The sequence below is a fragment of the Maylandia zebra genome, linkage group LG15, assembly GCF_041146795.1.
Source record: "Maylandia zebra isolate NMK-2024a linkage group LG15, Mzebra_GT3a, whole genome shotgun sequence".
In the NCBI taxonomy this organism is placed as follows: domain Eukaryota; kingdom Metazoa; phylum Chordata; class Actinopteri; order Cichliformes; family Cichlidae; genus Maylandia; species Maylandia zebra.
In genome coordinates, this window is record NC_135181.1 from 9,695,554 (window position 1) to 9,715,648 (window position 20,095).

Here is a 20,095-nt window from a genome sequence, read left to right on the forward strand (position 1 = left end):
TAATAATAATAATAATAATAATAATAATAATAATATATCGTTGTTTTACATTTCACTTTCAGACTGTCATTTTACTGTAGAAATGGGAAATTGTTGTAATTTCGACCCACTCTACTGTAACGCACGTGAAGCGGCAGACCAATCAGATGACGGCGAGCCCACAGCCACCCGGATGTACTCCTGAAGTGCTTCCTCGTCAAAACACTGGCATGGTGGAACTATTGAGTGACTCAAGTGTTACAGTGACAGCTTTTTAAAACAGCTATGCCGGGCCCATACAAAGAAACAGACCTAACCGAGAGGGTCGAGGCGTTCCTGTCCGACCTGAAGCGCGGGGGGACCGGGGCAGGACCTCTCCGGGGCTCTGCGGAGACAGCCCGAGAAACGACAGCCCTGCTCCGCAAAATTACAGCCCAGGCTCGGTGGAGCAGTGCAGGTGCTGAATGCTGTTTGTTGTCGACACAGTGAAGTTAACTGCAGCGACAGCTGCCATTGTAGTCAAACAGGCTTTGTTTTTAAATCTGGTATAACGCTGTAGTACATGACAAATAAGCTTTCTTTAGCTTTCCTTACATCTAAACAATACAGAATATACATATGTAAAATGTTGAACATGTAGAAAAAATGGTTGCTGATGTAAAATCATACACAAAAAATATTCTATCCCAAGATTTTGGTCTTTTGCAAACATCTTCTCGATTTCAGGTGATCTGATGGAAATAATCCGCAAAGACGGGAGGAGGATGACAGCAGCTCAGCCCTCAGAGACCACAGTGGGTAACATGATCAGACGGGTGCTGAAGATCATCAGAGAGGAATATGCCAGGTGAGGACGCCAAAACCTACCATTTTCAAAAAAAAAAACCATTTGGTCCTTTTTAATTTGATAGCAACGTGTCCCAAAAAAGTTCGGATGAGGAGAACAAAAAGCTGGAAAAGTAAGCAGTACTAAAAGTAAACAGCTGGAGGAACATTTTAAAACCAATTAGGTGAACTGGGAACAGGGAATTAACATGACTGGGTATAAAAGAGCATCTTAAAGAGGCAAAGTAAAGTAAAGATCAGCAGAGGTTCACCAGTCTGCAAAAGCCCTCCATAAATTGTTGATGAATTTCAGAATAATGTTCCTCAACGTAAAAATGTGAACACTTTGAATATCGCATCATGAAAAGATTTTGAGAAACTCGAGAAGACTCTGTGCGCAAGGGACCAGACTGAAAAACAGGACTGGATGCCTGTTATATTCAGGCCCTCATATGGCACTGCATTTAAAACAGACATGATTCTGTCATGGAAATTCACTGCATGGGATCAAGAGCACTTAAAGAAATTATTGTTTGTGTTCACCTGTGTTCATCCACAAGTGTATGTTAAAGCTATACCATGTAAAGAAGAAACCAAATGAAGTGAGTCAAAGTGGAAAACTCTTCTATGCATCATCAGTGCTGAAAACTATTTACAGGTTTTAGAGTAACATATGTTCCCATTCAGATATTGGTAAACTGCATCTTGTACAGCAGCATGGCTCTGTAGTAGAGGTAGGGCTGTGCGATATGACCAAAATCTCATATCCCGATATAAGAATTCTATCATCCCGATAACGATATAAATCACAAAAATGTAACATTTTTGTAAATTCTGTGAATCTCGGGCAGCTCGACTTGCGGCAAGTGTTTCCAGCTGCGCGTCATGTAGCTGGAGTCGAGTGTTTTAACCGATGTATGAAACTATACATTTTTAGACATAAGTTGTAACGGCTGCCGTTTTCTTTGTGAGTATTTATTACACAGTGTGCCACGGGAAACAGCCTGTTCTAACGTTTGAGTCTAAGGTTTATTTTTTAGCACCAGGCGGCTCTTTTTTACTTCTCATCCGTAAATAATCTGCTCTTTCACGTGATTCTGTTTATTTTGAAAAGTCTCAACAGGATCTTGAGCTTTATTGTGAAAGGTTTATGTGGAACATAAACAAGCGGACACGCGATGCTGTTACCGTCGTTGTTGCTAACCACAACGCATAAAAGCAGGCGCTTGTCCGTCTGTAGTGTGGTTATATAAAATATAAGAGAAAGAGAGAACTTTAAGAAATTAATATAGCCACTACAGTGACCATCAAAACTATGAAAAAATATTGCTGTAAAGAGTTTATTTTGCGACACCACGAAACAAACGATAGCATAAAATGAAACGATAAATGTTTTTATATCGTCATCCGATATATATCGTTATATCGAACAGCCCTAAGTAGAGGTGCTTCAGCTCTGAGCTTCCCTTCCTGCAGTCCAGACCTTTGACTATCTGGAAACATTTTATGCGTGTTGAAGTAAAGTAAATGTGACAAAGAAAACCCAGGACTATCGAACAGCTAGAATCCTCCAGCATCCTCCAGCAGCTTTTCTCTTCATTTCCCAGATGTTTACAAACTATTTACAAACATGTCGCTGTCCCAACCTATTTGAGATGTGTTGCTGCCCTCAAATTGAAAACAAACTAATGAGCTGCAGTTTCAAGTTTTTTCTTCTGTCCCAGAAAACCATTTGACCTAACAGTTGAAGTTGAATCAATAGGCAGCCATGAAAAGCAAGTACAATCGTACCATATATTAAAGGATGAGAGTATGTTGCTTAGAAATACTTAAGCTACAGACGGCTGAAATACTTTGTGTTTTTGGTGAGATTTGTGCTTAACTGTGTTTTTCTTTCAGATCTCGGGGCAGCAGTGAAGAAGCAGACCAGGAATCCCTCCACAAGTTGCTGACCTCTGGGGGACTCAGCGAGGAGAACTTCAGGCAACCTTTTGCTCTCCTCAAATCCAACGTCATTGAGGCCATCAATGAGCTACTCACTGAACTGGGTAAGTTGCGTTATTACCAAGATAGCGTCAGTTTGTATTTTAAATCACTCCAATTCTTGGTGCCCATCATTCTGTTTTTCAGAGGGAACGACCGACAACATTGCCATGCAGGCCCTGGAGCACATCCACTCTAATGAGGTCATCATGACGATCGGCCGCTCGCGCACCGTGGAGGCTTTCCTCAAAGATGCTGCACGCAAACGCAAGTTTCACGTCATTGTGGCAGAGTGTGCTCCTTTCTGCCAGGTAGCTCATCTACATCAGTCATAAAGGAAATATTAAATGTCTAACTTTAGATAGAAAACACAGTTCCTAATCTTATTTTTTCACCTCTCTACAGGGGCACGAAATGGCTACAAACCTCTCAAAGGCTGGCATCGAAACAACTGTGATCACAGATGCTGCCATATTTGCAGTCATGTCTCGAGTTAATAAGGTACTTAACGTTTTAAGGAGACGTTAGCGCAGTCATGTTAGAGCATGCAGGTGAACTTGTGTCATGATCTTTTTGCAGGTCATCATTGGAACACAGACAGTTCTAGCAAATGGAGGCCTGAGGGCCATCAACGGGACACACACACTGGCCCTTGCAGCTAAGCATCACTCCACACCTCTGATTGTTTGTGCTCCCATGTTCAAGCTCTCACCTCAGGTAAGAGATTACTCCAAAGTCCAAGTTATCTCCTTTCAACCCCCATAAATGATTAAACTCATACTTCTGTGAACATGATATGTCATATTTCAGTTTCCAAATGAAGAGGATACCTTCCATAAGTTTGTCTCCCCACATGAGGTGCTCCCATTCACTGAAGGTAACATTTGCAACAAAACTGACCTCAACCACGTGCCCACCTTTGGAAAATCCTTTTCAGATTTGGACATATCCTCTTTGTCAGGTTTTTTTTAAAATAACTCACATTTTTCTGTTTATATTTCAGGTGAGATTCTCTCAAAGGTGAATGTGCACTGTCCTGTGTTTGACTATGTCCCGCCCGAGCTCATCACACTGTTCATCTCCAACATCGGAGGACACGCACCGTCATACATCTACAGACTGATGAGTGAACTTTACCACCCAGAGGACCATGAACTTTAATCGGTGTATTTAACAAATAAATAGAAATGAATGATTTTGCAGTGTAGTTTGTGTCTCTTTTGATGTGGTTTCATTTTTTGTACCTGAAGTCCCTTACAATAAAGAGAGAGCTGTTAAGAACAGCTGAGGTTATTGTGTAACACCAGTACAGATAAACGCTCATCATATCATAATGAATAACACTGACTTCCCTTTAATGGAACAATGGATTCAAACTAAGATGTGGAAACAGAGTCACATGATCCTGATGAACAGCAGACTGTAGTTGCAACTGTTGTCCAGGTGGAGGTGGTGTAGGACATGCAGAGCAGCAGGTTTGTGAGTATTTCTGATGGTGATAAGAAGAATAAGACTTGGAGAAAGTCAGATTTCATCACAATAGTCTCAGTGTGAACGTCTCCAAAGAGAGGTGAGAGTGGAACAATGGTAATCCTCTCCCTCTGGTGAATTTTTTTCAAATTATTCAGGACTTCACAGTGTTGATGATTACAAAAGTGTAGAGAGATTACAAGCACACAACTAAGGTATATTTGGAATTAACACATGTTCATAATTTCAGTAGTAAAGTGATTTCTTTTTGTGTGTGTGGGGGGGGGGGGGGGGGGGGGGAGACTACAAACAGCAACCTGAAGGTCTGACAGATCATGGAAAAATTTCGCTGTCAGAAGTGGGATTCGAACCCACGCCTCCAGGGGAGACTGCGACCTGAACGCAGCGCCTTAGACCGCTCGGCCATCCTGACATACTAAGTAATTATTTTAAAATACAATATACAATTTCATTCAGTAATAGATGGCATTACAACCTGGCAAAAAGTATGATTGAATACTTTTTGGAAGGTTGTCACGACCTGACAGTATGATTGCTGCAACAGGGGTTCCATGGTGTAATGGTTAGCACTCTGGACTCTGAATCCAGCCATCCGAGTTCAAATCTCGGTGGGACCTGATATTTGGGAGGTGTCTTCTCCGGCACTTTGAATTTCTGTATGAATTGTGTTTTCAGTGAACGCCGTATAAAATCAAGCAGCTAACTATGACGTCTGCCTTTACAAAACACTTGTCAATCACTAAAGAGTAGTACTAAAGAGCTGTCTGAAATTCAGTTGCACACCACACAAAGTTACAGAGTAAAAGTCACAAACACGCTGCTGACTCTCTAACCGCACAGCTCCAAACCTCTTCCGACCTCAAAGTCAGCACAGAAAGTGGGCGCCACGAGCTTCGTAGTATGTGTTTACATGGCTGAACAGCTGCTATATTCGAACAAAAGCCTCCAGAGGAGACTGCGACCTGAACGCTTGGCGACCAAAAACCTGCACAAGTTATCATTACCTGACATGCAGTATGGTTTCACCTCTCAAAAAAACAGTCCCACCGAGACTTGAACTCTGATCGCTGGATTCAAAGTCTAGAGTGCTAACCATTACACCATGGAACCTATGCAAAATCTTGCGAACTGTCAGGTCATGGCAACCTGCATAAAAGTATTCAGCCAAATGATCAGTATGGATGACATTGTAGATTATTGGCACTACGTTTCCATGGCTGAACAGCTGCTATATGTGTTATGAGAAGGATAATGTTTGTTTCTTCCAAAGTATCAGTGGTAACCTCCACCAAACTGACACTGCAATGGCAGAATGGCCGAGCGGTCTAAGGTGCTGCGTTCAGGTTGCAGTCTCCTTTGGAGGTGTGGTTTTGAATCCCACTTCCGACATTGACGCTTTACTCTTCTTGATATTGTGACAAAATGCTCTTGGGTTAACCACGAGCTTTCTAAAAACTTGCATATAACAATTGTGCACCATTCATTCCTCATCTTTGCTGCCCATCATTACAACTTTGCTAATGATGGGCAGCAGGTTAGTGTCATGATGTCACCTCAGACATGGTTAAAAGCCCTGTTAACGTAGCTGCTTGTCGCCGGGTGCGGTGGCGCATACCTGTAATCCAAGCTACCGGGAGGCTGAGGTTGGAGGATCGTTTGAGCACAGGAGCTCTGAGCTGCAGCAGGCTATGTCGATCGGGTGTCCGCACTAAGTTCGGCATCGATATGGTGATCCTGGGGGAGCCCGGGACCACCAGGTCACCTAAGGAGGGGTTCACCGGCCCAGGTCGGAGACGGAGCAGGTCAAAGCCCCCGTGTCGCTCAGTAGTGGGATCGCACCTGTGAATAGATGCTGTAGCGCAGCCTGAGCAATACAGCGAGACCCAATCTTTATACACATCCTTATACCTGTCTCTACCTCACACAGCAACCTCATCAGTCCTTCTTTGTCTTTTTACAGTTTTTTCTGAATGCTTAAACCCTAACTGTGATTCCTGTAGCACAATCTCTAAAACTATTCAGACTTATAGCAAAACCACTCACTGAGTTTGCAAAACTAAAAGCACAAAAACTGCTTTGCTTTGCTTTTTTGACCAAGCAAAAACATGACAGCCTTTTTAATAAGCCGAAGGACAGCGTATGTGTACGTGTGTGTTTGTATATTATTGTTTTGTGTGTACACTGTCAGAAATACAATAAAAATGTTGAAGGATTTTTACTCAGTGTTTACCATTTTCGCAAGTATCTGATTGAATTGATGACAGCCTGTCATATTTTCATGCCATGACATGGGATGGGACCAGTCCTTATTTTAGGCTAATTGGAGTCAATAAGAAAGATTGTTTCAACTTGCTGAAAGTTTTGACTTCACAAAATCAGGTTTTTAGCACATCAGTGTCAATGTGAGCACATTCAAAGATGCACCAGTAATCAGCTTCCTGTAGTGAATTTTATTAGAATTATGTAGAATGTTTTTACAGTGTACATCATTATAAAATCCACTACAGTTCAGGGATGAACGGTGCACAACTGTGATAAGCAAGTTGTGAGAAACCTCGTGGTTCAACCAAATTTCAAGTGTATGTTGTGACAATATGAAGAAGAGCAAAGCTTGAATGTCAGAAGTGGGATTCGAACCCACGCCTCCAGAGGAGACTGCGACCTGAACGCAGCGCCTTAGACCGCTCGGCCATCCTGACGTACTACATGGGACTTTCGTGGAGGTTACAACTTTAGATAGTTGGGACGACACAAACGTTATACTCCACATAACACATATAGCAGCTGTTCAGCCATGGAAACACATACTCGTGGCGCCCACTTTCTGTGCTGACTTTGAAGTCAGCTGTGCAGTTAGTGAGTCAGGGGAGTGTCTGTGACTTTTACGCACAAGCGCACCTCAGCACTCAGACACCCCACTCTGTAACTTTGTGTGGTGTACAACTGAATTTCAGACAGCTCTTTAATACCACATAGTGATTGACAAGTGTTTGTAAAGGGAGAGGTCAAGGTTTGCTGCTTGATTTTATACACCTCTCACTGGAAACACAATTATAGCACAGTTTTGGTGTCCCAGAGAAGACGCTCAAATGTTTCACATCCCAATCAGCGGATAAAAAAACTCAGGTCCCACCGAGATTTGAACTCGGATGGCTGGATTCAGAGTCCAGAGTGCTAACCATTACACCATGGAACCCCTGTGAGAGTGTGTGAACTGCCTGATCATGGCAACCTGCCAAAAAGTATTCAGCCAATATGTAATATATATGTATATATATATATAGTTTTATATACTGTTGATTATAAGATGAAAAATCTATTTAAAAAAATAGAGAAATTATCCCAGTAAAATGCAACACAGTCCCTTCCCTGGCAATCTTTCACCATACACTCAAAGAAATGATGTAAAGAAAACATTTACTTTACCCTGAAATCCTGACTCATGCCTGTACTGAAGTTGTGCACAGTTCACTTCTAAAACAAAAAAACCCTTTTTTACATGACAGTCAAAGCTGTGATCATAAGATGCAAATATTAAACCCAAAGGTTACCTGAATGAATTTCCTAGTTTGAGTTTGTCTCCACCTGCTGGGCATCAGAAGTGTTTAGGATGGAGGATGTATTTGCAGCTGTCCTGCAGGTGGAGGTGGTGTAGGACAAGCAGATCAGCAGGTTTGTGAGTGTGTTTAACGTCAATTAAAAAGACAAAGAAGGACTGATGAGGTTGCTGTGTGAGGTAGAGACAGGTATAAGGGTGTATATAAAGATTGGGTCTCGCTGTATTGCTCAGTCTGCGCTACAGCATCTATTCACAGGCGCGATCCCACTACTGAGCAGCACGGGGGCTTTGACCTGCTCCGTCTCCGACCTGGGCCGGTGCACCCCTCTTTAGACGACCTGGTGGTCCCGGGCTCCCCCAGGATCACCATATCGATGCCGAACTTAGCGCGGACACCCGATTGACACAGCCTGCTGCAGCTCAGAGCTCCTGTGCTCAAACGATCCTCCAACCTCAGCCTCCCAGTAACTTGGATGACAGGCACGCGCCACCGCACCTGGCGAGAAGCAGCTACGTTCACAGGAAGTTTTACTTTCATTCATGTGAGCTCATCAGGTTAGTGGCCATCATCAGCCAAGATGAAATGCTGTAAAAGTAAAAAACCTAATCATTTCAAAATGAGGAAGTCAGCACAGTAATAACAGGTTGTTGTTTTTTGTTGGGTTTTTTTTTTTGACCAAGCAAAAACATGACAGCCTTTTTAATAAGCCGAAGGACAGCGTATGTGTACGTGTGTGTTTGTATATTATTGTTTTGTGTGTACACTGTCAGAAATACAATAAAAATGTTGAAGGATTTTTACTCAGTGTTTACCATTTTCGCAAGTATCTGATTGAATTGATGACAGCCTGTCATATTTTCATGCCATGACATGGGATGGGACCAGTCCTTATTTTAGGCTAATTGGAGTCAATAAGAAAGATTGTTTCAACTTGCTGAAAGTTTTGACTTCACAAAATCAGGTTTTTAGCACATCAGTGTCAATGTGAGCACATTCAAAGATGCACACATTTAGTTGTGCACCAGTAATCAGCTTCCTGTAGTGAATTTTATTAGAATTATGTAGAATGTTTTTACAGTGTACATCATTATAAAATCCACTACAGTTCAGGGATGAACGGTGCACAACTGTGATAAGCAAGTTGTGAGAAACCTCGTGGTTCAACCAAATTTCAAGTGTATGTTGTGACAATATGAAGAAGAGCAAAGCTTGAATGTCAGAAGTGGGATTCGAACCCACGCCTCCAGAGGAGACTGCGACCTGAACGCAGCGCCTTAGACCGCTCGGCCATCCTGACGTACTACATGGGACTTTCGTGGAGGTTACAACTTTAGATAGTTGGGACGACACAAACGTTATACTCCACATAACACATATAGCAGCTGTTCAGCCATGGAAACACATACTCGTGGCGCCCACTTTCTGTGCTGACTTTGAAGTCAGCTGTGCAGTTAGTGAGTCAGGGGAGTGTCTGTGACTTTTACGCACAAGCGCACCTCAGCACTCAGACACCCCACTCTGTAACTTTGTGTGGTGTACAACTGAATTTCAGACAGCTCTTTAATACCACATAGTGATTGACAAGTGTTTGTAAAGGGAGAGGTCAAGGTTTGCTGCTTGATTTTATACACCTCTCACTGGAAACACAATTATAGCACAGTTTTGGTGTCCCAGAGAAGACGCTCAAATGTTTCACATCCCAATCAGCGGATAAAAAAACTCAGGTCCCACCGAGATTTGAACTCGGATCGCTGGATTCAGAGTCCAGAGTGCTAACCATTACACCATGGAACCCCTGTGAGAGTGTGTGAACTGCCTGATCATGGCAACCTGCCAAAAAGTATTCAGCCAATATGTAATATATATGTATATATATATATATATATATATATATATATATAGTTTTATATACTGTTGATTATAAGATGAAAAATCTATTTAAAAAAATAGAGAAATTATCCCAGTAAAATGCAACACAGTCCCTTCCCTGGCAATCTTTCACCATACACTCAAAGAAATGATGTAAAGAAAACATTTACTTTACCCTGAAATCCTGACTCATGCCTGTACTGAAGTTGTGCACAGTTCACTTCTAAAACAAAAAAACCCCTTTTTACATGACAGTCAAAGCTGTGATCATAAGATGCAAATATTAAACCCAAAGGTTACCTGAATGAATTTCCTAGTTTGAGTTTGTCTCCACCTGCTGGGCATCAGAAGTGTTTAGGATGGAGGATGTATTTGCAGCTGTCCTGCAGGTGGAGGTGGTGTAGGACAAGCAGAGCAGCAGGTTTGTGAGTGTGACATCATCACATAAACTTCCTGCCCATCATTAGCCAAGTTGTAATGCAATAAGTTATTAGATAGAGAGATAGAGAGATTGATTGATTGATTGATTGATTGATTGATTTAGTTTGTCTTCACCTGCTGGGCGGCAGGAGTGTTTAGGGTGGAAGATTTAGTTGCAGGTGGAGGTGGTGCAGGACAAGCAGAGCAGCAGGTTTGTGAGTGTTTTTGACGTCAATTAAAAATATAAATAAGGGCTGACGAGGCTGCTGTGTGAGGTAGAGACAGGTATAATGGTGTGTATAAAGATTGGGTCTCGCTGTATTGCTCAGGCTGCGCTACAGCATCTATTCACAGGCGCCATCCCACTACTGAGCAGCACGGGGGCTTTGACCTGCTCCGTCTCCGACCTGGGCACCCCTCTTTAGACGACCTGGTGGTCCCGGGCTCCCCCAGGATCACCATATCGATGCCGAACTTAGCGCGGACACCCGATCGACATAGCCTGCTGCAGCTCAGAGCTCCTGTGCTCAAACGATCCTCCAACCTCAGCCTCCCAGTAACTTGGATGACAGGCACGCGCCACCGCACCCGGCGAGAAGCAGCTACGTTCACAGGAAGTTTTACTTTCATTCATGTGAGCTCATCAGGTTAGTGGCCATCATCAGCCAAGATGAAATGCTGTAAAAGTAAAAAACCTAATCATTTCAAAATGAGGAAGTCAGCACAGTAATAACAGGTTGTTGTTTTTTGTTGGGTTTTTTTTTTTTGACCAAGCAAAAACATGACAGCCTTTTTAATAAGCCGAAGGACAGCGTATGTGTACGTGTGTGTTTGTATATTATTGTTTTGTGTGTACACTGTCAGAAATACAATAAAAATGTTGAAGGATTTTTACTCAGTGTTTACCATTTTCGCAAGTATCTGATTGAATTGATGACAGCCTGTCATATTTTCATGCCATGACATGGGATGGGACCAGTCCTTATTTTAGGCTAATTGGAGTCAATAAGAAAGATTGTTTCAACTTGCTGAAAGTTTTGACTTCACAAAATCAGGTTTTTAGCACATCAGTGTCAATGTGAGCACATTCAAAGATGCACCAGTAATCAGCTTCCTGTAGTGAATTTTATTAGAATTATGTAGAATGTTTTTACAGTGTACATCATTATAAAATCCACTACAGTTCAGGGATGAACGGTGCACAACTGTGATAAGCAAGTTGTGAGAAACCTCGTGGTTCAACCAAATTTCAAGTGTATGTTGTGACAATATGAAGAAGAGCAAAGCTTGAATGTCAGAAGTGGGATTCGAACCCACGCCTCCAGAGGAGACTGCGACCTGAACTCAGCGCCTTAGACCGCTCGGCCATCCTGACGTACTACATGGGACTTTCGTGGAGGTTACAACTTTAGATAGTTGGGACGACACAAACGTTATACTCCACATAACACATATAGCAGCTGTTCAGCCATGGAAACACATACTCGTGGCGCCCACTTTCTGTGCTGACTTTGAAGTCAGCTGTGCAGTTAGTGAGTCAGGGGAGTGTCTGTGACTTTTACGCACAAGCGCACCTCAGCACTCAGACACCCCACTCTGTAACTTTGTGTGGTGTACAACTGAATTTCAGACAGCTCTTTAATACCACATAGTGATTGACAAGTGTTTGTAAAGGGAGAGGTCAAGGTTTGCTGCTTGATTTTATACACCTCTCACTGGAAACACAATTATAGCACAGTTTTGGTGTCCCAGAGAAGACGCTCAAATGTTTCACATCCCAATCAGCGGATAAAAAAACTCAGGTCCCACCGAGATTTGAACTCGGATCGCTGGATTCAGAGTCCAGAGTGCTAACCATTACACCATGGAACCCCTGTGAGAGTGTGTGAACTGCCTGATCATGGCAACCTGCCAAAAAGTATTCAGCCAATATGTAATATATATGTATATATATATATAGTTTTATATACTGTTGATTATAAGATGAAAAATCTATTTAAAAAAATAGAGAAATTATCCCAGTAAAATGCAACACAGTCCCTTCCCTGGCAATCTTTCACCATACACTCAAAGAAATGATGTAAAGAAAACATTTACTTTACCCTGAAATCCTGACTCATGCCTGTACTGAAGTTGTGCACAGTTCACTTCTAAAACAAAAAAACCCTTTTTTACATGACAGTCAAAGCTGTGATCATAAGATGCAAATATTAAACCCAAAGGTTACCTGAATGAATTTCCTAGTTTGAGTTTGTCTCCACCTGCTGGGCATCAGAAGTGTTTAGGATGGAGGATGTATTTGCAGCTGTCCTGCAGGTGGAGGTGGTGTAGGACAAGCAGAGCAGCAGGTTTGTGAGTGTGTTTAACGTCAATTAAAAAGACAAAGAAGGACTGATGAGGTTGCTGTGTGAGGTAGAGACAGGTATAAGGGTGTATATAAAGATTGGGTCTCGCTGTATTGCTCAGTCTGCGCTACAGCATCTATTCACAGGCGCGATCCCACTACTGAGCAGCACGGGGGCTTTGACCTGCTCCGTCTCCGACCTGGGCCGGTGCACCCCTCTTTAGACGACCTGGTGGTCCCGGGCTCCCCCAGGATCACCATATCGATGCCGAACTTAGCGCGGACACCCGATCGACACAGCCTGCTGCAGCTCAGAGCTCCTGTGCTCAAACGATCCTCCAACCTCAGCCTCCCAGTAACTTGGATGACAGGCACGCGCCACCGCACCCGGCGAGAAGCAGCTACGTTCACAGGAAGTTTTACTTTCATTCATGTGAGCTCATCAGGTTAGTGGCCATCATCAGCCAAGATGAAATGCTGTAAAAGTAAAAAACCTAATCATTTCAAAATGAGGAAGTCAGCACAGTAATAACAGGTTGTTGTTTTTTGTTGGGTTTTTTTTTTTGACCAAGCAAAAACATGACAGCCTTTTTAATAAGCCGAAGGACAGCGTATGTGTACGTGTGTGTTTGTATATTATTGTTTTGTGTGTACACTGTCAGAAATACAATAAAAATGTTGAAGGATTTTTACTCAGTGTTTACCATTTTCGCAAGTATCTGATTGAATTGATGACAGCCTGTCATATTTTCATGCCATGACATGGGATGGGACCAGTCCTTATTTTAGGCTAATTGGAGTCAATAAGAAAGATTGTTTCAACTTGCTGAAAGTTTTGACTTCACAAAATCAGGTTTTTAGCACATCAGTGTCAATGTGAGCACATTCAAAGATGCACCAGTAATCAGCTTCCTGTAGTGAATTTTATTAGAATTATGTAGAATGTTTTTACAGTGTACATCATTATAAAATCCACTACAGTTCAGGGATGAACGGTGCACAACTGTGATAAGCAAGTTGTGAGAAACCTCGTGGTTCAACCAAATTTCAAGTGTATGTTGTGACAATATGAAGAAGAGCAAAGCTTGAATGTCAGAAGTGGGATTCGAACCCACGCCTCCAGAGGAGACTGCGGCCTTAGACCGCTCGGCCATCCTGACGTACTACATGGGACTTTCGTGGAGGTTACAACTTTAGATAGTTGGGACGACACAAACGTTATACTCCACATAACACATATAGCAGCTGTTCAGCCATGGAAACACATACTCGTGGCGCCCACTTTCTGTGCTGACTTTGAAGTCAGCTGTGCAGTTAGTGAGTCAGGGGAGTGTCTGTGACTTTTACGCACAAGCGCACCTCAGCACTCAGACACCCCACTCTGTAACTTTGTGTGGTGTACAACTGAATTTCAGACAGCTCTTTAATACCACATAGTGATTGACAAGTGTTTGTAAAGGGAGAGGTCAAGGTTTGCTGCTTGATTTTATACACCTCTCACTGGAAACACAATTATAGCACAGTTTTGGTGTCCCAGAGAAGACGCTCAAATGTTTCACATCCCAATCAGCGGATAAAAAAACTCAGGTCCCACCGAGATTTGAACTCGGATCGCTGGATTCAGAGTCCAGAGTGCTAACCATTACACCATGGAACCCCTGTGAGAGTGTGTGAACTGCCTGATCATGGCAACCTGCCAAAAAGTATTCAGCCAATATGTAATATATATGTATATATATATATATATGTATATATATATATATATATATATGTATATGTATATATGTATATATATATATATATATATATATATATATATATATATATATATATATAGTTTTATATACTGTTGATTATAAGATGAAAAATCTATTTAAAAAAATAGAGAAATTATCCCAGTAAAATGCAACACAGTCCCTTCCCTGGCAATCTTTCACCATACACTCAAAGAAATGATGTAAAGAAAACATTTACTTTACCCTGAAATCCTGACTCATGCCTGTACTGAAGTTGTGCACAGTTCACTTCTAAAACAAAAAAACCCCTTTTTACATGACAGTCAAAGCTGTGATCATAAGATGCAAATATTAAACCCAAAGGTTACCTGAATGAATTTCCTAGTTTGAGTTTGTCTCCACCTGCTGGGCATCAGAAGTGTTTAGGATGGAGGATGTATTTGCAGCTGTCCTGCAGGTGGAGGTGGTGTAGGACAAGCAGAACAGCAGGTTTGTGAGTGTGTTTAACGTCAATTAAAAAGACAAAGAAGGACTGATGAGGTTGCTGTGTGAGGTAGAGACAGGTATAAGGGTGTATATAAAGATTGGGTCTCGCTGTATTGCTCAGTCTGCGCTACAGCATCTATTCACAGGCGCGATCCCACTACTGAGCAGCACGGGGGCTTTGACCTGCTCCGTCTCCGACCTGGGCCGGTGCACCCCTCTTTAGACGACCTGGTGGTCCCGGGCTCCCCCAGGATCACCATATCGATGCCGAACTTAGCGCGGACACCCGATCGACACAGCCTGCTGCAGCTCAGAGCTCCTGTGCTCAAACGATCCTCCAACCTCAGCCTCCCAGTAACTTGGATGACAGGCACGCGCCACCGCACCCAGCGAGAAGCAGCTACGTTCACAGGAAGTTTTACTTTCATTCATGTGAGCTCATCAGGTTAGTGGCCATCATCAGCCAAGATGAAATGCTGTAAAAGTAAAAAACCTAATCATTTCAAAATGAGGAAGTCAGCACAGTAATAACAGGTTGTTGTTTTTTGTTGGGTTTTTTTTTTTTGACCAAGCAAAAACATGACAGCCTTTTTAATAAGCCGAAGGACAGCGTATGTGTACGTGTGTGTTTGTATATTATTGTTTTGTGTGTACACTGTCAGAAATACAATAAAAATGTTGAAGGATTTTTACTCAGTGTTTACCATTTTCGCAAGTATCTGATTGAATTGATGACAGCCTGTCATATTTTCATGCCATGACATGGGATGGGACCAGTCCTTATTTTAGGCTAATTGGAGTCAATAAGAAAGATTGTTTCAACTTGCTGAAAGTTTTGACTTCACAAAATCAGGTTTTTAGCACATCAGTGTCAATGTGAGCACATTCAAAGATGCACCAGTAATCAGCTTCCTGTAGTGAATTTTATTAGAATTATGTAGAATGTTTTTACAGTGTACATCATTATAAAATCCACTACAGTTCAGGGATGAACGGTGCACAACTGTGATAAGCAAGTTGTGAGAAACCTCGTGGTTCAACCAAATTTCAAGTGTATGTTGTGACAATATGAAGAAGAGCAAAGCTTGAATGTCAGAAGTGGGATTCGAACCCACGCCTCCAGAGGAGACTGCGACCTGAACGCAGCGCCTTAGACCGCTCGGCCATCCTGACGTACTACATGGGACTTTCGTGGAGGTTACAACTTTAGATAGTTGGGACGACACAAACGTTATACTCCACATAACACATATAGCAGCTGTTCAGCCATGGAAACACATACTCGTGGCGCCCACTTTCTGTGCTGACTTTGAAGTCAGCTGTGCAGTTAGTGAGTCAGGGGAGTGTCTGTGACTTTTACGCACAAGCGCACCTCAGCACTCAGACACCCCACTCTGTAACTTTGTGTGGTGTACAACTGAATTTCAGACAGCTCTTTAATACCACATAGTGATTGACAAGTGTTTGTAAAGGGAGAGGTCAAGGTTTGCTGCTTGATTTTATACACCTCTCACTGGAAACACAATTATAGCACAGTTTTGGTGTCCCAGAGAAGACGCTCAAATGTTTCACATCCCAATCAGCGGATAAAAAAACTCAGGTCCCACCGAGATTTGAACTCGGATCGCTGGATTCAGAGTCCAGAGTGCTAACCATTACACCATGGAACCCCTGTGAGAGTGTGTGAACTGCCTGATCATGGCAACCTGCCAAAAAGTATTCAGCCAATATGTAATATATATGTATATATATATATATATATATATATATATATATATAGTTTTATATACTGTTGATTATAAGATGAAAAATCTATTTAAAAAAATAGAGAAATTATCCCAGTAAAATGCAACACAGTCCCTTCCCTGGCAATCTTTCACCATACACTCAAAGAAATGATGTAAAGAAAACATTTACTTTACCCTGAAATCCTGACTCATGCCTGTACTGAAGTTGTGCACAGTTCACTTCTAAAACAAAAAAACCCCTTTTTACATGACAGTCAAAGCTGTGATCATAAGATGCAAATATTAAACCCAAAGGTTACCTGAATGAATTTCCTAGTTTGAGTTTGTCTCCACCTGCTGGGCATCAGAAGTGTTTAGGATGGAGGATGTATTTGCAGCTGTCCTGCAGGTGGAGGTGGTGTAGGACAAGCAGAGCAGCAGGTTTGTGAGTGTGACATCATCACATAAACTTCCTGCCCATCATTAGCCAAGTTGTAATGCAATAAGTTATTAGATAGAGAGATAGAGAGATTGATTGATTGATTGATTGATTGATTGATTTAGTTTGTCTTCACCTGCTGGGCGGCAGGAGTGTTTAGGGTGGAAGATTTAGTTGCAGGTGGAGGTGGTGCAGGACAAGCAGAGCAGCAGGTTTGTGAGTGTTTTTGACGTCAATTAAAAATATAAATAAGGGCTGACGCGGCTGCTGTGTGAGGTAGAGACAGGTATAATGGTGTGTATAAAGATTGGGTCTCGCTGTATTGCTCAGGCTGCGCTACAGCATCTATTCACAGGCGCCATCCCACTACTGAGCAGCACGGGGGCTTTGACCTGCTCCGTCTCCGACCTGGGCCGGTGCACCCCTCTTTAGACGACCTGGTGGTCCCGGGCTCCCCCAGGATCACCATATCGATGCCGAACTTAGTGTGGATACCCAATCGACACAGCCTGCTGCAGCTCAGAGCTCCTGACCTTAAACGATCCTCCAACCTCAGCCTTCCGGTAGCTTGGATTACAGGCACGCGCCACCGCACCCGGCGAGAAGCAGCTACGTTAACAAGGATTTTAACTATGTCTGAGGTGACATCAGCACTCAGACACCCCACTCTGTAACTTTGTGTGGTGTACAACTGAATTTCAGACAGCTCTTTAATACCACATAGTGATTGACAAGTGTTTGTAATACTGTTAGATAATAATCACAAATTGTTACATTTGTGGAGCTGTGCCCATCATCAGCCAATCTGTAACACAGTATTTGATGAGATAAATAAATAGATAGATAGGTAGACAGGTAGATAGATAGATAGATAGATAGATAGATAGATAGATCTAGATAGAACATCTTTCCAGATAAAAATACCTTTGTTTTTTTTTATACATCTTCCAGTCTGTGAAGTGAAACGTTGTGTGGAAAGTGGATGAATGTGAAAGCTTGGGATGAGGGTCAGAGGGGAGTAGCTAGGGTTTTGGCACCCCACTAGTTCTAACAGAGAGCGTGCATTGTTCTCTGACCTAAATTTCATGACATGGAACTGCAGAATAAAAAAAGGTCAGAGTGAATTGGACGCAGCAGCAATGTATTCACTCTCCACCGCCCCACACAAATTGGTCAGACTATGACATCATCCAACTGTCAAAAAGTATTTTAAGACTAATTAGGAAAGTGCATTTTAGGAAAGATGTTAACCAATGAGCATATCTGATCTCATTTTCCTCATTTTTGCAGCTTTGGAGCAACTTTTCCAAAATATGCATTCACTGATTAGTTAATGATAAATGTTATGATAAAGGAAAAGGCCAAGGAACACCAGAACCTCTTGTACTCACAAATGTGAAGCTGTATTTCAGAGCAATCACTGTATACACAGCATACTAGGACAAGGATGTAATAAATGAGGCAACATGCTTTCAGAGGCACAGTCAAGGTCACATTAAGGCCACACATTAGAAAGACTACAAGGAAATCTTTCTAAGTTTAAACAATTTCAAGCCCCGTATTTCCTCACCTGTTCGGCAGTACCCAGTTTTCCATTCACTTGACTTTCACCTGTCAATACACCTGCTCTCATTCCACTACAAACCAGCCACTCGGAATGTATTTCTGTCTACCACACATAAGTGTTTTCTTGTAAGACGTTTGGCAAGTCACAGTAAGAAAAACAAATGTGTCACTTTGACGGTCAAACCCCATTTAGTTGCTTTGGTTTTAGGGCCCTGTAAACCCCACTTTCATCTCAGCTGTTCTGCTTGGGTTCAAAACACTCTTAAGTATAATGTATAATAAACAGAAAAGAGACATTAAAATGCTCTTTTTGTCCAGCAGGCTCATCAGCATCTAAAACACATCTAGCGGCATCATCACATTCACGGGGGTGTCTTGTCAAGCCCCACTTGTCATTTCTCTGTGCCTGTTAGCTCATCTCGGTGCGTGGAGGAGGCGGTAGAGGGAAAATATAAATCCCACACTCCTTTTTATCACACTGACTCCATTCTTCACGGGCCTTGATGAGACAGGGGAGCAAACCTGGGTGGAGTCTGAAGATTTATGACTGCCAGAAGTGTGCTGGCCATTAGATCCCTGTGTCCTGCTAATGAACAATCACACTGAGAGGTACAGTATCTTTGGAGCTCATCGATCAAGAGTCATCTTCAGGGACGTGCAAGCTGTAGTCTGACAAGGTGGCACCAAAGGACAACAAGATTCATCTTTGTTTTCTACTCAGACTTGTACTCATGCTAGATCATGTGGTGTAGTGTCTCTGACGGAACACCACATGTTGTAAGTTTGTAGTTTTAGGTTTCATGTGTTTTTCTAAATCAGAGCTGAATTGCAACAGATTAACACAATAAAGTTGCAGTTAATAAATCAGTTTAGGATGTGCCAGACTGATAGTAGCAGCAAAACTGGCCCTGCATAACTCTAACCACAAACCCCCCAACATGCAATCACACCATCGTTACTCCTTTTGCCCCCTTGGGTATTGATGTGCAGTCGGCAGCCTCAGCTGCTGGTGATGCAGAACCTTCCCTGTGTTGTCATCAGTGTTGTGGCGTCTCATGGGAGAGCAGAGATGAGTGCTGTAATTAGCGGGGAATGAGGCCAGCAGCAACAAGAGCGTCTGTGTGGGGCCCCCTCTGGCCTCTGGGGACTCTGAGACGCGTGGCTAACCTGTGGTGCACTACCTGTGGCACTGAGGGCTGATGTGTTAGACACACAGTAAAGTGCCTTTATTTGAATTTTTCTTCCAAGGAGCCGGATTTTCTCGTATTTTTTTAAAAAGTTGTTTTGAGTAGTAGTTCTACAGGACTTGTGAAGGTCTTTGTTTGGCCATTGGCTGCTTTTTTACTTATTTTCAATGCATGTCAGATATATGTTTTTTTTTATTTGTTAGCTCTCATCTATGAATCATTAAGGTACAAAAAAAGGTCCATAACTCAAGAGAAGAACCAGTGTTCTGCACACACAAAATCCACCTAACCTGACACAAGACTTGAGAACCACATCTGGACCTTCAGTTGATCATCTACTGTTCACTGAAGTCTCATCAGCAATGGCCTCAGTGGAAGGGTGGCTGTCAAGAAGCCATTCTTAAGGAAAGGAAATAAGGGTGAAAGGATGAGGTATGCTAAATTATACAAGAACTGAACTGAAAATGAGTGGCGTCAGGTCTG

General features: G+C 42.4%; 1 protein-coding gene and 11 non-coding genes across 12 annotated transcripts; 2 read left to right on the forward strand and 10 right to left on the reverse strand.

Annotated features, from left to right (window-relative positions):
• Nucleotides 1-168: 168 nt before the first annotated feature.
• Nucleotides 169-3,983, forward strand: eif2b2 (eukaryotic translation initiation factor 2B, subunit 2 beta). Its single transcript, XM_004541849.5, has 8 exons — nt 169-436; nt 706-826; nt 2,704-2,852; nt 2,935-3,098; nt 3,193-3,288; nt 3,367-3,504; nt 3,598-3,664; nt 3,791-3,983. Exons 1-8 carry the CDS (start codon nt 265-267, stop codon nt 3,946-3,948), a joined length of 1,065 nt encoding a protein of 354 aa, XP_004541906.1. The 5' UTR covers nt 169-264; the 3' UTR covers nt 3,949-3,983.
• A 624-nt stretch (nt 3,984-4,607) lies between these two features.
• On the reverse strand, nt 4,608-4,690 carry trnal-cag (transfer RNA leucine (anticodon CAG)). The gene has a single exon. It is a non-coding gene; the product is annotated as a tRNA-Leu (tRNA).
• Nucleotides 4,691-4,823: 133 nt separating this feature from the next.
• Nucleotides 4,824-4,895, forward strand: trnaq-cug (transfer RNA glutamine (anticodon CUG)). Its single transcript has one exon. It is a non-coding gene; the product is annotated as a tRNA-Gln (tRNA).
• A 1,999-nt stretch (nt 4,896-6,894) lies between these two features.
• trnal-cag (transfer RNA leucine (anticodon CAG)) lies at nt 6,895-6,977 on the reverse strand. Its single transcript has one exon. It is a non-coding gene; the product is annotated as a tRNA-Leu (tRNA).
• Nucleotides 6,978-7,402: 425 nt separating this feature from the next.
• Nucleotides 7,403-7,474, reverse strand: trnaq-cug (transfer RNA glutamine (anticodon CUG)). The gene has a single exon. It is a non-coding gene; the product is annotated as a tRNA-Gln (tRNA).
• Nucleotides 7,475-9,052: 1,578 nt separating this feature from the next.
• On the reverse strand, nt 9,053-9,135 carry trnal-cag (transfer RNA leucine (anticodon CAG)). The gene has a single exon. It is a non-coding gene; the product is annotated as a tRNA-Leu (tRNA).
• A 425-nt stretch (nt 9,136-9,560) lies between these two features.
• On the reverse strand, nt 9,561-9,632 carry trnaq-cug (transfer RNA glutamine (anticodon CUG)). The gene has a single exon. It is a non-coding gene; the product is annotated as a tRNA-Gln (tRNA).
• Nucleotides 9,633-11,419: 1,787 nt separating this feature from the next.
• Nucleotides 11,420-11,502, reverse strand: trnal-cag (transfer RNA leucine (anticodon CAG)). The gene has a single exon. It is a non-coding gene; the product is annotated as a tRNA-Leu (tRNA).
• A 425-nt stretch (nt 11,503-11,927) lies between these two features.
• On the reverse strand, nt 11,928-11,999 carry trnaq-cug (transfer RNA glutamine (anticodon CUG)). Its single transcript has one exon. It is a non-coding gene; the product is annotated as a tRNA-Gln (tRNA).
• Nucleotides 12,000-14,056: 2,057 nt separating this feature from the next.
• Nucleotides 14,057-14,128, reverse strand: trnaq-cug (transfer RNA glutamine (anticodon CUG)). The gene has a single exon. It is a non-coding gene; the product is annotated as a tRNA-Gln (tRNA).
• Nucleotides 14,129-15,783: 1,655 nt separating this feature from the next.
• trnal-cag (transfer RNA leucine (anticodon CAG)) lies at nt 15,784-15,866 on the reverse strand. The gene has a single exon. It is a non-coding gene; the product is annotated as a tRNA-Leu (tRNA).
• Nucleotides 15,867-16,291: 425 nt separating this feature from the next.
• On the reverse strand, nt 16,292-16,363 carry trnaq-cug (transfer RNA glutamine (anticodon CUG)). The gene has a single exon. It is a non-coding gene; the product is annotated as a tRNA-Gln (tRNA).
• Nucleotides 16,364-20,095: the final 3,732 nt, after the last annotated feature.